The sequence below is a fragment of the Saccopteryx leptura genome, chromosome 3 (assembly GCF_036850995.1).
Source record: "Saccopteryx leptura isolate mSacLep1 chromosome 3, mSacLep1_pri_phased_curated, whole genome shotgun sequence".
In the NCBI taxonomy this organism is placed as follows: domain Eukaryota; kingdom Metazoa; phylum Chordata; class Mammalia; order Chiroptera; family Emballonuridae; genus Saccopteryx; species Saccopteryx leptura.
The window spans coordinates 70311137-70327074 of record NC_089505.1 but is presented as its reverse complement, the minus strand read 5'-3'; the positions used below and the strand labels follow the sequence as shown (position 1 = coordinate 70327074).

The following is a 15938-nucleotide window of genomic DNA, read 5'->3' as shown; positions in this document are numbered from 1 at the left end:
CTGTATAAATTATACCCTTGGAATTTTAATTTCTGGTGTCTGATCAACAAGGAGAAGAGTTAATATCATGGAAAGAAGATTGTATTACTTTCGTTTTCTTAGAGACAGGACTATAGCACCAAGCAGGGCCTCGGGGAAGCAGGGACCCCTCAGGAAGCAGACGCAGGTGTGGGAGCCAAGCCAGAGTCTTTATTGGGGTTTCCATGGGAAAGAAGGGAAGTCAGGGTGAGCATTTAGGATCAGCTGGGATGAATAAATCTGGGGTTCGGGCCTGTGGGGAGGTCTCTGTGTGTCTGGTCCCAGGTCCTGGGAGATTTAGAGCAGGCGGGGTGGCTGGGGACCATGGGCTCAGGGTGGGTTGGTTTGCATCTGAAAGACTGTTCCTGGCAGATGTCTTGGCTGTCTCTGAGAACCGGAACGCCCTGGGTGAGCTGCATTTCATTGGCCTCAAAGCTGATTAAAGTGTGAAAACTTCATGAGTCACAGACAACAGAAAACAAGTAATTCCTACCCACTGACTGCCACTTGTTTCTGTCTGTGCCTCTCCCATTGGTCTAGTCTTGTCTCTGTGCTGGTCCTGCCCACCGACCCCCTTGTCCTCTTTCTATCCCCAGGCCCCAGAAGGAACAGAATTCAAGATCTTATCCTCCCGTTGCACAGAAGTTACCTGGTGGACACCTGAGGTTCTGGTCTCCCAAACTGCCCTGTCAGTGCAGACATCACACAGTAGAGTTAGGAGCACAGCTCTTCTGTCCCAGTTCAAAGATGCCTACCATGTAATGGTTACTATAAAGCATCGTGACCCTGGTCTGTTGGCTCAGCTGTAGAACATCAGCTGGTGTGTGGGTGTCCCCTTTTTGATTCCCAGTCAGGCCACACAGGAAAAGTGACTGTCTACTTCTCCACCCGTCCCCTTCTCTCTCTCTCTCTCTCTCCCCCTCCCTCTGTCCCTATCCCGCAACCATGGCTGGAGTTATTTGAGGGAGTTGGCCCTGGGTGCTGAGCATGACTCCTGCCTCAGACGCTAAAAGTAGTTCCGAAGCAACGGGTCAGATGGGCAGAACATCGCCCCCTAGTGCGCTTGCTGAATGGATCCTGGTTGGGGCGCATGTGGGAGTCTGTCTCTCTGCCTCCTCAACTCTCACTTAATTAAACAAAATCTTAACATTTAATTATACATAAACATTTTTATTAAGAAGTGCAACATATATTGATTTTCCTATTTAGTGGCTGTGAGAGTTTCTGGTCCAAATTATGGGATTCTGAGACTGACTGTGGTTAAGTGAATGGTTTTGGACAAACATGTAATGAATGAGATTAATGAGTTCATTCCTCTGCTCAGGAGGGAAGCATGACTCTAGATTGAAAATGCACAAAACAGAATCCAAGTTAGTTTAGCTCCTGAAAGAACCAGCAAGTCCCCCCCTGCTCCCTGAGGACTCGCACCTCTCAGAGTCAGAGTAGGGACCCCGAGGTGCCGGTTCCCCACTGAGAGGTTCTCCTGTGGGATCTTTTTAGTGTTTATATACATAAGTGTTATTAGATCTAGTTGACAGAACACTGTGCTAGTGTCAGGTGTCCATCATGTGATTAGATAAGTTACATATTGCTATTGCTCACCACGCTGTGTCTCTTACCCCTCATCCCCACACACAGTTACACACTTATTTTCTTGTGAGGGGAACTTTTAACAATTTTCTATCTTAACAGCATCCTCCATTAGCAAGTTTTAAATATACAACACAGTACTACAACTATATTATTATAGTTACTGGTATTAATACTCAGTATTATTAACAATAGTCACCATGCTGTACATTACGTCCGCATGATTTAAATATTGTATAAAGGGAAATTTGCACCTTTGATCACCTCGTCCAGTGTGCCCATCCCCCACCCTCTGCCTGTGGTAACCTCCAACCTTTACTCTGTGTCTGTGAGTTCAATTTAGGAAACATTTCCAGCTTACGTGAGATCATGTGACATTTGTCTCTCTGTCTCGCTTACTTCACTGAGCATAATGGCCCATGGTCCATCCACGCTGCTGCAAGTGGCAGGATTTCCATCCTTTCTGTGGCAGAGTTGTCTTCCATTCTCTATGTACCACATTTTCTTCGTTTACCTGTGGACACTTACTGCTCACACACTTGCTACTGTAAAGAACACTCCATTGAACACGGGGCGCATGTATCTTTTCAAGTTAGTGTTTTTATTTCTTCCAAATACCTACCCAGGAGTGGAGTTGCTGGATCAGATGGCAGCTCTAGTTTTAGTTTTTGAGGAACTGTGTTACTGATTTATATAGCGGCTGCCCCAGTTCACATTCCCACCAACAGTGCAACACAGTTCCCCTTTCTCAACATTCTTGCTAACACTTTTATTTCTGTCTTCTTTATAATATCAGCTTGAGATTTGCTAGACCGCCCCGTGATGTGAACTGTGGGGACACAACCATGGAAATCCTGCTGTCTTTAGTCCTTTGCTTTCACAACACAATCTTCTTTGTTATACGTGAGGAGTCCGGGTGGGTGGGGGGTGGAGCTGGCTGTTTCTTGTTCACCTGGACCCCAGGCCCGGTGAGACCAGGTCTTATGAAGCCTGATGTTTATGCAAATGTTAAATTGATCACACAAACAGAAATACAAAACGTGGAACACATGAGGGTTTCTTAAATGAGAAAACACATCACATCAAGTCATCAAAGCCAGAATGCTCAAAACCAAAATACAAGACAATTCAGAAAAAGTACAGACTATGTTGTTGGCCGTATGGCACCCCTGTCTGTCACACCTGCACAGCACGTGTTCCCACAGTGCGGACTGATGCTCTTTCATTGCCTCTTTGTAAGATAATAATTCTGTCAAAAGTAATTAATGTTAATATTATATTAATAACTTATTTGATATAATATATGAAATAAATAATATATATTTATATAATATAGAGTCTAGAAAGAGAGTTCCATTTTTTCTGTGGCATGTTTAATTGACATTTTTTTTTCTGTTCTGTAGTTTAAGAAACTTACTTTCAACCACATAACTTGTTACTGAAATGTCAGCACTTTTTAAAAATTCATTTTAATGGGGAGAGAGAAAGGGAGAGAGACAGAGAGGGACAGAAAGAGAAGAAGAGGGGAAGAGCAGAAAGCATCGATTCCCACATTTGCTTTGAACAGGAAGCCCAGAGTTTTGAACCAGAAACCTCAGCATTCTAGTTGATGCTTTATCCACTGCGCCACCACTAGTCAGGCTGAAATGTTTGAATGTTTTTTACACAATTACAAATTTGGGAAATTATTATTAAGTTTTCCCGGGGGGTCGCTCTGTCGTGACCAGAGCCACTCTAGTGTCTGGGGCAGAGGCCAAGGAGCCATCCCTAGTGCCCGGGCCATCTTTTGCTCCAATGGAGCCTCGGCTGCGGGAGGGGAAGAGAGAGACAGAGAGGAAGGAGGGGGGTGTGGAGAAGCAGATGGGCGCTTCTCCTGTGTGCCCTGGCCGGGAATCAAACCCAGGACTTCCGCACGCCAGGCCGACGCTCTACCACTGAGCCAACCGTCCAGGGCCCTCTTTGTTTTTAAAAGAGGAGTAGGATAGCAGGTGATTCACACACATCCCTGAAGCCCTTGCTGGACTTTGAAGTGGGACTGAGCACTGAAGATGGAGTTTCCTGAGCTGTCGGGTGGCAAATTTTCTGCTGTGTGAGGTCCAGCCTTTGAGGTCCCCGCAGCATGAAGCACAATCTTTTTTTAAAATTAAATTAAATTTTATTTTATTTATTCATTTTTAGAGAGGAGAGAAAGAGAGACAAAGAGGGAGAGAGAGGAAAGAGAGACATAGAGAAGGGGGGAGGAGCTGGAAGCATCAACTCCCAGATGTGCCTTGACCAGGCAAGCCCAGGGTTTCAAACTGGCGACCTCAGCATTTCTAGGTTGACGCTTTATCCACTGTGCCACCACAGGTCAGGCCTGAAGCCTGATCTTTATTTACACCTCCAAGTTTTATTTTTTTCTTTTCTTTTCTTTTTTTTTTAGCGAGTGATAGAGACACACAGTGATAGAGAGACAGACAGGAAGGGAGAGAGAGAGAGAGAGAGAAGCATCAACTCATAGTTTTGGCACCTTAGTTGTTCACTGATTGCTTCTCATATGTGCCTTGACCAGGGGGCTCCAGCAAAGCCAGTGACCCCTTGCTCAAGCCAGCAACCCTGATTAAACCAGCAACCTGGTACTCAAGACAGTGACCATGAGGTCATGTCTATGATCCAATGTTCAGTCCAGCGATCCTGTGCTCAAGGTGATAAGCCCGCACTCAAGCCACACATGCTCTACCCACTGCACCACCACTGGGTCAGGTATCCATCTCCAGTTCTGAGGAAGCCCGTGTGCCCACGCTGCGCCACAGATGCTCAGACCCTTGAAGACCAACATGTGTGCACCCCATGTCCCCAGTGCCCCTCAGAGCTAAGGGCTTTATTGCTCAACATTCCCTTGCATTCCACCCTCCCCTGAGGTTGGGTCTACATTGCTTTCTCTCTTGCCAGTACTTGAATAGTCTACAAAATGTTTTAATTATCCTTTTCCAGAATGTTCAATTGTCTCAGCTAAAGATTGTTTCCCCAGAGTCACTAGGACATTCTGTGACTGTGATGCTATGCTGGGTGATCTCCCTCTTGGGTTAAACATTACCTGTAAGGTGATCACTTTCAGATGGACATCTGGACAAGAATCTCCACCTCTGGGGCCTCAGTATATCCACTTGCTGTGTCAGGTGATGCAGGAGGTGAGACAGGATGATTCTTTTTTTTAGGTGAGAGGAGGGGAGATAGTGAGACAGACTCCTCCATGTACCCCGATGGGATCTACCCGGCAACCTCTTCTTGGGCCGATGCTCACTACTGAGCCATTTTTAGTGCCTGAGGCTGATGTGCTCCAGCTGAGCTAACCTCAGTACCTGGGGCCACACTTGAACTAATTGAAACACTACTGTGGCAGGAGAAGAGGGAGAAAAAGGAAGGGGGGGGGGGGAGAAGCAGATGGTTGCTTCTCCTGTGTGTCCCGTCCAAGAATTGAACCTAGACATCCATGTGCTGGGCCAGTGCTCTCTCCATTGAACCAATGGCCAGGACTATAGGATGATTTCTCAGACCACACTGTACCCTCTATGGCCTGTGGAGCTGAAGTTCCCCTTTCATGCTTGGTCACAGCTCTCACACCCACAGCTTCCTGTTGGGGCAAACTCTGTTCCACCCCACAGCTGGGCATTTGCTCCTTGACACAGGGACCTGGACCCACTCTGCCCCATCAGATGCAGATATGGTGCCCCTGCTGCTGCTGCTGCCCCTGCTGTGTGAGGGTGAGTGGTGTGAGGGAGGAGAGGATGGGCAGCAGGGGAAGGGGTTGTGATTGCAACTAAGGCTCTGGTCCCCGCAGGGTTCCTGCAGGAGATCCCAGGCTATGAGCTCCGAGTGCAGGGGTTGGTGACGGTCCAGGAGGGTCTGTGTGTCCACGTGCCCTGCTCCTTCTCCCACCCGTGGGGTTTGTGGTTTTCTCCTGGCATACTCTATACCTATTGGTACCGACATGGGGACAACACAACCCATGACGATCTTGTGGCCACAAATAACCCAGAGAAATTTGTGAAGGAAGAGTTCCAGGACCGTTTCCTCCTCACGGACTCCAAGGCCAACGACTGTTCCCTGAGCATCAGAGATGCCAGGATGAGAGACACAGGAACCTACTTCTTCAGAATGGAGAGAGGAGATTTTGTGAAATATAATTACAAAAAAAAGATGCTGGAATTGCAGGTGACAGGTAGGAGAGGGGGCCAAATAGGACCCAGGGAATTGGGACCCCGTCTAAGAACAGTAACCAGAACACTGGACAGTCTTTGATCCTGGCCTTGGGCCCAGGGAGGGCATGAAAGGCACATGACCCAGGGTTCCCTTGGGATTAAGTCACCAGTCCCTCTTAGGGTCATACGCTGGGTCTCCAAATGCAGTGATTCAAGCGTCTCCCTCTGTCTTCCTCAGCCCTGACAGACAAACCCGACATTCATATTCCGGAGCCTCTGAAGGCTGGCCACCCCACACAGCTGATCTGCAGCTTGCCGGGGGCCTGCAAATGGGGAAACCCTCTCACCTTCTTCTGGGAGGGGGATGCTCTTGAATCGCTGAATCCAAACACCCTCCATTCTTCGGTGCTCACCTTCACCCCGAGGCCCAAGGACCATGGCACCAGCCTTACCTGTCAGGTGAAATACACAAGGTCTTCCATGATCACACAGAGAACCATCTGGCTCAATGTCTTCTGTGAGTGTCTCAGGGATGGCTGGGTCTCTGGTGGTAGTGCAGCTGTTGTGTATACATGCGTATGAGTGTGTGTGTAAGGCTGAGGTAGAGGACACTCATGAATGAATCTGAGTGCAGGTGGGGGATGGGCCAGGGGACAGCAATCCCACCTTTCTGGTTCCCACCACCCTCCTTGGGTTCAAGGTGACTTCCATCCATCCCTCCCCTCTGAAGGGGGGCCATGTCTTTCTGTCCCAGATGCACCCCAGAACCTCACCATAGGCATCTCCTTCAGAAATGTCACAGGTAAGAGGAACCTCGACCCTCTGGGGCAGGGACCTTCCCCTGGGTCATCCATGGAGCAGAGGAGAAAATTCTAGGTTGAATGGGATCAGATAAGGGGTGGGAAAGAATGCAAAATCATCACTCTCCCTCACTTCCTCTGGGTGGGAGCATGCACATTTGTTTCACACCTCTCTCTGTCTCTCTCTTTGCACTTCTCTCCCCAAAGCCATCAAGATTCTGCAAACAACATTCGCTCTGCCTATCCCTGAGGGCAAGGCTGTGAGGCTGCTCTGTGAAGCTGATAGCAACCCCCCTGCAGAGCTGAGCTGGTTCCGGGGGTCCCCAGCCCTGAAATCAACCCCTATCTCCAGCACTGGGACCCTGGAGCTGCCCCGCGTGGGGACTGCGGAAGAAGGGGAGTTCTCCTGCCGGGCTCGGCACCGGCTTGGCTCCCAGACTCTCTCTCTCAGCCTCTCCGTGCTCTGTGAGTGTGGGGACACCTGGGGGCAGGTCACCTGGGTCCTGGAAAGGGAGAGGCACCTCTGACCATTCTCCTCCCTCCCCACAGTCTCCCTGCAGCTGCTGGGCCCCTCCTGCTCCTGGGAGGACCAGGGTCTGCACTGCAGCTGCTCCTCCCGAGCCCAGCCGGCCCCCTCCCTGCGCTGGCGGCTGGGGGCGGGGCTGCTGGAGGGGAACCACAGCAATGCCTCCTGCAGGGTCACCTCCCGCTCAGCGGGGCCCTGGGCCAACAGCTCCCTGAGCCTCAGCCAGGAGCTCAGCCCCGGCCTCAGACTCAGCTGCGAGGCCAACAATGTCCACGGGGCCCAGAGCGCCGCTGTCCTGCTGCTGCCAGGTCAGGGGGTCTAATGGGGGCAGAGGCTTAGAGAGAGGAGTGGGTCACAGAGAAGATGGAGCTGGGGGAGGGGCCTGGCCTGGACGGGGGTGATTGCTAGGACAGGGCCTTCCATCTCCTGCAGGAACAGAACCTACAGCGGGTTCTGCAAGGAGTTGGGGAGACAGGACACTAAGTCATGTGGTGGGTGGTCTCACGCCCTCTCCTCTGCAGGGAAGTCCGTGTCCCAGGCAGGAGTGGTTCCTGCGGCTCTTGGAGGTGCTGGTGTCATGGCCCTGCTGTCCCTGTGCTTGTGTCTCCTCTTCCTTTACATGTAAGCCTGTGTCCCGGGTATACAGGGAACTGTGCTGTAGGGAAAAGAGGAGAGATCACTCAGTCCCACTAACTGAGAGCTGTTAAATGCAGAGGGGACTTTCTGGGGGTTGGAGAGGTGGAAATAATATTGTTATTGAAATCCCCATTTATTTATAGTGTGAAATTCAACATAGTTTAGTTCAGTCACAGAGTTGTGTACCATCACCACAATCAATTTTGAAAAGTTTCCATTCAGCCAAAATGAAAGAAAAAATGAAAAACAAAACAAAACAGAACCCCACATCCCTTAACTGTCACCCTGCCTCCATCCCTCTACCACCCAGACTTGCAACCACTGACCTTTTCCTGTCTCAGGACCTGTCCATTCTGCCCAGTTCATGTGAATGGACTCATTCAGTACATGGTCCTTTGTGACTGACTTCTTTCACAGAACACGGTATTGTCAAGGGTCCTGTCTCAGTACTTTATTCCTTTTTATTTCCAAACAATATTTCATAGTATGGATGGGACACTTTTTATTTGTCTGTTCATTTATTGTGGACATTTGGGTTGTTTCTGCTTTTGGTTATTACAAATAACACATTTGTGGTCACATATGTATGTTTCTGCTTGTAGGAGTAGTTTTTTCTCATGAAAATTCAGTGTGGGCCAAAGGCCTGGTCACCCAGGGGACAGTGTACTCATTTGCATGTCTGGATGGTCTCCGAGTCTGGTCCCAGGGTCTGGGTGCCTCAGTCGTCTTGTCAGGGAGTGGGGGCCCCTGCCCACCTGTGCCTGAGCCACTCTGGCTGCTGACTTCTTCCCTTAGAGTGAGAGCCCGCAGGAAGCCAGCGGCCGGGAGACCCCAGGTCAGGGATGGTGAGGACCCTGTCATGGGCACAGCCACCTGGGTGAGTGGTGGGGTGTCTCTTCATGCAGTGTGGGGGGCGGGGCATGTCTGTTCAATGAGTCCAGACTGAGCTCCTCAGCATCTCCTCGAACCCACCCCTCTGTGGTCAGCCGGACAGCTGGGAGCTGACTTCCCCTCTATCTCCCAGAGCCCACAGTCAGCCTCCTGCCCACCCTGCTTACCACTGAGCCCACCTCCCTCTGCTGGGTACAGGCTGCGGGAACCATCTCCCCAAAACTCTTACATTGTCCCCATTCTGGGAATAATACATACCCTCTCCTCTCTGGTTTCCCGATCTCTAAATGGTAACAATAAGAATACCATTTGTATTGGGTTTCTTTGAAGCAGGTATGTGATTAATAAGCTGTTGATATGGTCTAATCAATTGCAGTATTACAATATTTTAAATAAATGTGCGAATAGTTGAGTTCATGAGAAATATGTGTGGACTAAAAGGATGAATGAAAAAGTGTTCTATTAGCTCAAGTTCCACTCGGGACCATATCTGCCTGATTCTCTGATACCTTCTCTCCCCTTCACTCAGGGTTTGAAGCAAAAGTCTGGGCCACACAGGCCCCCAGACCAAGCATTATCCGATGGGGCTGACCCTCCATCAGGGGAGCAGCAGGAGCTCCAGTACGCAAACCTCAGCTTTCACGGGATGAGGCTGCGGGAGTCTCAGGACCAGGAGGCCACCAGCTCCCCTGTGTACTCAGAGATCAAGAAGACAAGCAAGTGAGGACCCGCTCAGAGCTCAGTACTGGCCGCAGGCATCACGGCTTCTCCGGGGGAAGAAGTCAGGCGTAACTGATGCAGCAGGAGGAGACCTTGTGACAATATCAACATTAACTCCCGTGTGAGCGTCCCCAGGCAGGGCACAGAAGACAGGTGACGGGATGACAGGGATTTGGGGGCTCACATGCAGGCTTCAGCGCTTCCTAAGGCATTGTCGCCAAGTGTTTCACTTCATTTCTTTGTCCTTCTGATTCCCATGCATTTTATTCAAAATTCGTTGTGAGCATGAAATAAATTAACTCACGGAAATCAACAACAGAGCGCCTGATCCAGGCGTGTGCTCAGGGCTTGCTGGTCTCCTTTCTCTGAACAGAAAGGTCCTGCTGGCAAGTTCTCATGAACCCTGGGATAACCAGGCACAGAGGACAGGGTGTCAACTTGTAGGTTTCATTTTCCATTCCAGAACGCTTCAGAGCCTTGCCAGGGGAAGACCAGCCTCTCTCCCTAGTGTTCTGTTCATGATAGGGTATCTTATTTGTCTGGGATCATGTTGTCTCACTTCACCTGTCCATTCTTCCAGCACCTCCTGACCCCAGTCTCTTCCCTGTCCCATTTATGGACTCCACAAGGAGCTTTCCAATAGCCTATTGGCCATAAGCAAAATATGACTAGACATTTCATCCCTCAAAAGGATTTATTCTGGGAAAGGAATGGGTTGAGATGCAGTCCGTGCAGCCATGGTGAGCCACATGCAGACTGGGCGAGGTAGAAGCAGGATGAAAGCCTTTTTGCAGAAGGGATGAGGAAGTTCATGGGGAGGGGCTGTTGGGACCCCAGAGCTCTGCTGTAACCATAGAGATTTTCTGTAGTGGTCTCATCAGTACATAAGGTGTGATAGCACCTCCCACAGACCCTCCCAATTCCTGTCTGGGATAAGATCTCTTGTAACTTTGGACAAGCCAGCCAGAGAGCTGACCCTCATTCTCTCGTACACTAATCTCTTCTTGGCTCCTTCACCTCAGACATGATACCACAGACATCTTCCTGTGGCATTTATCTACTCACCCTCCCTCTCCTCTTGGTCTTTCTTCCTTAACCTTCCATGCAGGTTCCTACAAAAGCCTTTGCTCTTCGAGGCTCCTCCCCTGTAGGCTACCCCCTTGCTCTCGTCTGGCGTACACCTCCTGTCCTTCTCACCCGAGTTCACGGACAGACGTGGACTGAGAAGATGGACTGAAGAAAGAGCTCATAGTCTTCTTCCTTCACAGTTGAACTAATTTACTTTTTTATTTTTTATTTTTTTGCATTTTTCTGAAGTTGGAAGTGGGGAGGCAGTCAGACAGACTCCCGCATGCACCCGACCGGGATCCACCTGGCACGCCCACCAGGGGGGGATGCTCTGCCCATCCGGGGGGTCGCTCTGTTGCGACCAGAGCCAGTCTAGCATCTGAGGCAGAGGCCACAAAGCCATCCCTGGCGCCCGGGCCATCTTTGCTCCAATGGAGACTTGGCTGCAGGAGGGGAAGAGAGAGACAGAGAGGAAGGAGAGGGGGAGGGATGGAGAAGCAGATGGGCACTTCTCCTGTGTGCCCTGGCTGGGAATCAAACCCAGGACCTCCGCATGCCAGGCCGACGCTCTACCACTGAGCCAACTGGCCAGGGCCCTAATTTACTTTTTAAAAAGAAAGCTGTAGAACAAAAATGGGCAAAATATTACCAGCAGTATTATAGCGTAAGTGCCTAACAGGAAGCTGTTTTGTTTGAAATTGGCTGACATTGAGCCCTTGGTTGCCAAGGCATCCGTTTCAAAGGCATCCACCTGGGACAACCACATTGCCAGCTACATAAGCCAATGGTGAGCCAGGCCACCTCTCCCATGATGTTCCCTTTGAGGAAGCCATGGGTCCCCTAAGTGACTGCCACTTGCTCAGCCCTCCTTTGCTCTCGAAGTTTAATTACTGATCTTATGTTCTAAATTCACCAATAGAACCTCAGATTTCAAGGCACCCCACCCTTCACCTCAATAAAGGCAGAATCCTAGGTCCGCTCTGTTTCTCCACCTCTGACCGTGCTGAGTGGTCCTCGGGCCTGTTGTGTGTCCTCCAGGACTTGTAATTATAGTAGTTCCCCTTCTCCACAGGAGACATGTTCGAAAACCCCCAGTGGGTGCTTGAAACTGTGAACAATACCAAACCCTATATATACTCTGATTTTCCACATACAGGTCAGTGATAAAGTTTATTTTATAAATTAGGCATAATAAGAAATTAACAACAATACCTAATTAAAAATAAAAGAATTATAACGATATACTGTGATGAAGGTTATGTGAATGTGGTTCCTCCCTCTCTCAGAATAGCTTCTTGTTCTGTGCTCACCCTTATTCCTGTGCTGATGTGAGATGACACAATGCCTATGTGATGAGGTGAATGATGTAGCCATTGTCACCTAGCATTAGGCAGTTGTGAGGATAACTCAAGCAGAGACACCCCAATATTGTGGGGTCAATCTGATAACCTAGACGGCTACTAAGTGGCTAACAAATGGATTGTGTGTACAGCACAGAGACGCCAGACAAATGGATCAACCAGGCAGGACAGAGCAGGACAGCACGAGAGTCATCCTGCTGTATTGAGAACATTGCAAAATTCAAAACATGAATTGTTTATTTCTGAATTTTCCATTTGGTATTCTTGGACCGTGGTTGATCACTGGCAACTGAAGGATGGAAAGAAAGCACAGATGCAGAAAAAGGGGGACAACTGTAATAACCGTGTTTTTTCCATTTTCTTTGATGGTTGTTGCTGAAGCGTGTGATATAATCCCAGTAAGAACCACAGGGCTGGTCCAGCCACCTTGGCTTTGCTTGGGGACATGTCTGTCGAGGAGGCCACGAGTAGTATGGGCGCAGGTGAGTGCCCCAGTGACACTACAGCACCCAAATGCAGATCATTTCTTTCCTAGACTTTAGATAGTGTTCCTGAGGGATGAAGTGGACATTCCCAGCGTGAGCCTGGAGCACATCGGTTCCCCTCATCCACTACACAGAGCCTGTTTTCTGTGCAGTAAGAAGTTGAATAGTTACTCTGTTTTTGTAATAACAGGTTAAATCATTCTTCTCAAGACTTTTGCTAAAAATAACAAAATCATTTGAAAAAAAGTAAATAGGAAAAATAAAATCCTCATTTTAAAAGGAGAGAGTAACTGAAAAGAATAGAAAACAGGAATGTATTAGGCTAGAATTTGAGGCAAACATTGAATCCAGAGAATTAGAAAGATGATCTAAGCCAAAACCCCAAAATTCTCAATGGCATTTATCCACACAGGTCACAGGAGCATTGGTTCTGTGGTCTTTGGGGCCTGGAAATGCGAGCCAAGACTGATCCTGCCCAAGGCGGGGAGTTTCATAGGAGACCATTCCCATATTGAGTTTGAATCAGGGTGAGGCTGAGTCAAAGACATCTGGAGACAAGGAGAAAATCTGAACAAAATCGGATAAGAAAAAACCGGTTACATCAAGAACAGGTGAAGTTTAATTGTATTATGCGTAGCAAGTAAGGAAAGCAGAAGAAAATAGTGCCTTTAAATATCACTTTATAATCTACACTCAGCAGAGATAATTCAAAAATTAGGAAGCAATAGAGATCTTTTAAAACAAATAAATGGAAATATTTACCTGAAACCTATATACTCTGATTGATTAATGTCACCCTGTTAAATTTAATTTTTTATTCTATTTCTTTAAAGCCTGTATTGATTTTAGAGAGAGAAGAAAGGGGGTGGATAGGAGCAGAAAGCATTTACTCGTAGTAGTTGCTTCTTATGTGTCTTGACCGGGCAGGCTGGGCAATTTAAACTGACAACCTCAGCATTGCAGGTTGACACTTTATCCACTGCGTCAACACAGATCAGGCTAAATTTAATTTTCTAAATAAAAAAAATTAAAGAAAAACAAATAAATGGGGAAGATCATTGTTTTTAGAAGAAAAATATTGTTTTAAATTCTTGACAATAATAACAGCTAACACCAAAGTGGTTCTGGTGGGGTATGAAGACTTTACATATCCTGATGTTTACACATCATCTAGGAGAAGAGATAGGTTTTCATTTACTAAAACTCTGATAAGGTAATTCTGTGAATGACGTCACGGAAATGGTGCCGTGATCAGCGTGTCTGACAGATCTCCCCAAAATTTCAACAAATTTTTCAACTAGAAACAGAAAAATCTATCCTTGGAGCATCAGGGAGTTCCACACACACTGAAGGTGAAAGGGCTGCTTTCACTTGGAACTGAGAGTCAGGAGGGAGCTGAGGGTGTGGAGGAAGCTAACTGCGGCACGGACTTTCATTCAAGCTGAGGAAGGAGTGTGCCTGTGGTGAGTCAACCCATGCCAGCAACTGCCCACCCACACTTGGGGAGCAACAGCCAGCATGCTGCGAGCAGCCACCCGCATACTGTGAGAAACCGCACGCCCGGCGCCATGGTCCAGCGCGCAGCGAGCGTCCCCAGCGGCCCATATGACATGAGAGTCCTGTGCGCCGCGAGCGTCTCCAGCAGCCCACGCACTGTGAGCATCCCCAGCCCCCGGCATGCCCAGAGCACCCCATTCTCCCGCAGGCCCAGTGCACCCCAGCCGCCAGCGGCAAGCGGGGAGTGCACCAAAGCGAACTTCCCTACGCTGAGCTTCTCTCCGTGGGTGGGGCACCTCACCCAGCCATTCAAGCTAACAATCAAGCCTCAGGGGAGGGGCACGGGCAGCTTGCAGTCCGTCCTGGAGCACATCTGCAGATCCAATCACTGAAATTAGATTAATCCACAATCTGCATACCTCCCAGCTGACCTACGGGGCTTTAATTTATAAGATCTCTCTCAGTTCAGCGATCCAAGACAAGAGGCATGATATTTTTTAGTGCCTCTTGCTAAAGGGGCGGGGGCACCTGCTGATTGACAGAGCTTTCATACTCAGGGATATATGCTAACAAGAGGGACTTGGCAGATGTTAAGACTTGTACTGCAAGCAGCGACTAGTGCATCTTCTTCCCAGCCAAACAGGCTACAAAGTGCGGAAAGCCTGGGGAGAGTGGTCCCACAGAGTGCTAGGCATGCTGAACAGGCCTAGAGGCTCATTGAAAGTCACCTTGAGAGCAATTGGTTCCCAGCCCCGCCTGATTATGCTGGCGGCTCTGACTGCCAGAGCCTTACCCAGAGCCCTGAGTTGAGTGGGGTTAGAGTGGGGATTTGCCAGCTCTTTGAGCCTCTTACTCCCCAGGCAGAGGCAGCAGCAGCCTCATAGCTGGATCACCAGGCTGCTAATTCAGGAAGGGGAGACTAGGAGAGAGGCTCCGGGAAAACAGACTCTCTCATTGTTGGATCCTGGAAATGCTAACAAGCCTTGACTACCAATGAGACTGAAGCCAACTATATGACATTGCCGTAGAATCTCAGCAACTGCAAATCCCTACTTAAGCGTGACACAGGGGCAGAGCCTGGGGTACAGAGTCACCGACCAGGAAGAGGGAGAGAAAAGAAAAAGGAAGAAGTTAACCTCTCAAAATCAAGAAAAATCCACACACTTTATAACTTGTTCCACTATTTTTTTTTTGTTTCTTTTATCTTCTTGCCTTTATTATTATTATTTCTATTTCCTCCACCTAGGTCCTTTTATTCTCTGCCCATCTTATTCTTCCCTTTTCTTGAACTACACTACCTATGAGTATTACATTTTATTTCTTTTATTTGTCCTTACTCTCCATGAAGGTTACACTCCAAAACCCTTAACTCTCTCTCTCTCTCCTTTTGTTATTTTCCTTTTCCTTTTTTTCTTCCTTTATTTTTCCCCTTTTTCTTATTTCTTCCTTTCTATTCATTTCTTCTTTTCACCTTTTACATTTCCTCCCATTCAATTCTCAATCACGAACAAATTATTTAATTTGGGACTCAAGTTTTTTGTGTGTGGCATTTTGGGTGCTTTTTACTTTGCTTTTTAACTCATTAGCATTCCTCCCAACCCAGGATCTCCATTCTATTTAGTCTTTTCTCCACTAATACAATAGATTTTTTTTCTCCTTTTTTGTTTCCCTCTTATCCCTCTCATTATATCTCTTAGTCAACCATCACTTACAAAGCAAATCATTTTATACTTGACCAAGATTTTTTCCTTTTTTGCATTTTGTAGGTCCCTACTTCCTTTTTTGCCCCTTGAACACTTCCCCCCAACTCAGGCCCTCCATTATAGGCAGTTTTTGTTCCATTTAGAATAATATAATTCACAGGTCATCATGATATTTCCCTAAGGAGGAGGGGAGAGGAGGGGAAGAGAAGAAAAAAAGGGGGGGGGAATAATAAATTATTACTTTTTTTGTAGGTTTTTTCCCCCCAAATTTTTTTCCATTTTTTAACTTTTTATTCTTTATTAATTCTCATTAGTGCTATCAACAAGACCACCCTCAGATTCCATTAAGAAAAAGGAAATCGAATATCATGGATACAAAAGATAGAGCAGTAACACAGATAGATGTGGAAAAATCTATGGAGAAAAAATTTAATATATTGAAAACCTTGGAGCTAAATGACA

General features: G+C 47.9%; 1 protein-coding gene across 3 annotated transcripts; it reads left to right on the top strand.

Annotated features, from left to right (window-relative positions):
• The first annotated feature begins 5296 nt into the window (after nucleotides 1-5296).
• On the top strand, nucleotides 5297-9805 carry LOC136399259 (sialic acid-binding Ig-like lectin 5). Of its 3 annotated transcripts, none has more exons than XM_066374291.1 (9): nucleotides 5297-5351; nucleotides 5429-5809; nucleotides 6028-6306; nucleotides 6544-6591; nucleotides 6797-7054; nucleotides 7139-7423; nucleotides 7637-7736; nucleotides 8547-8628; nucleotides 9172-9805. In XM_066374291.1, exons 1-9 carry the CDS (start codon nucleotides 5312-5314, stop codon nucleotides 9364-9366), a joined length of 1668 nt encoding a protein of 555 aa, XP_066230388.1. In that variant the 5' UTR covers nucleotides 5297-5311; the 3' UTR covers nucleotides 9367-9805. The 3 variants fall into 3 exon arrangements, with proteins under 3 accessions (XP_066230388.1, XP_066230386.1, XP_066230387.1); XM_066374289.1 differs by having other exon boundaries at nucleotides 5312-5351; nucleotides 8547-8652; nucleotides 9187-9805; XM_066374290.1 differs by lacking the exon at nucleotides 7139-7423 and having other exon boundaries at nucleotides 5312-5351.
• The last annotated feature ends 6133 nt before the right edge of the window (nucleotides 9806-15938 follow it).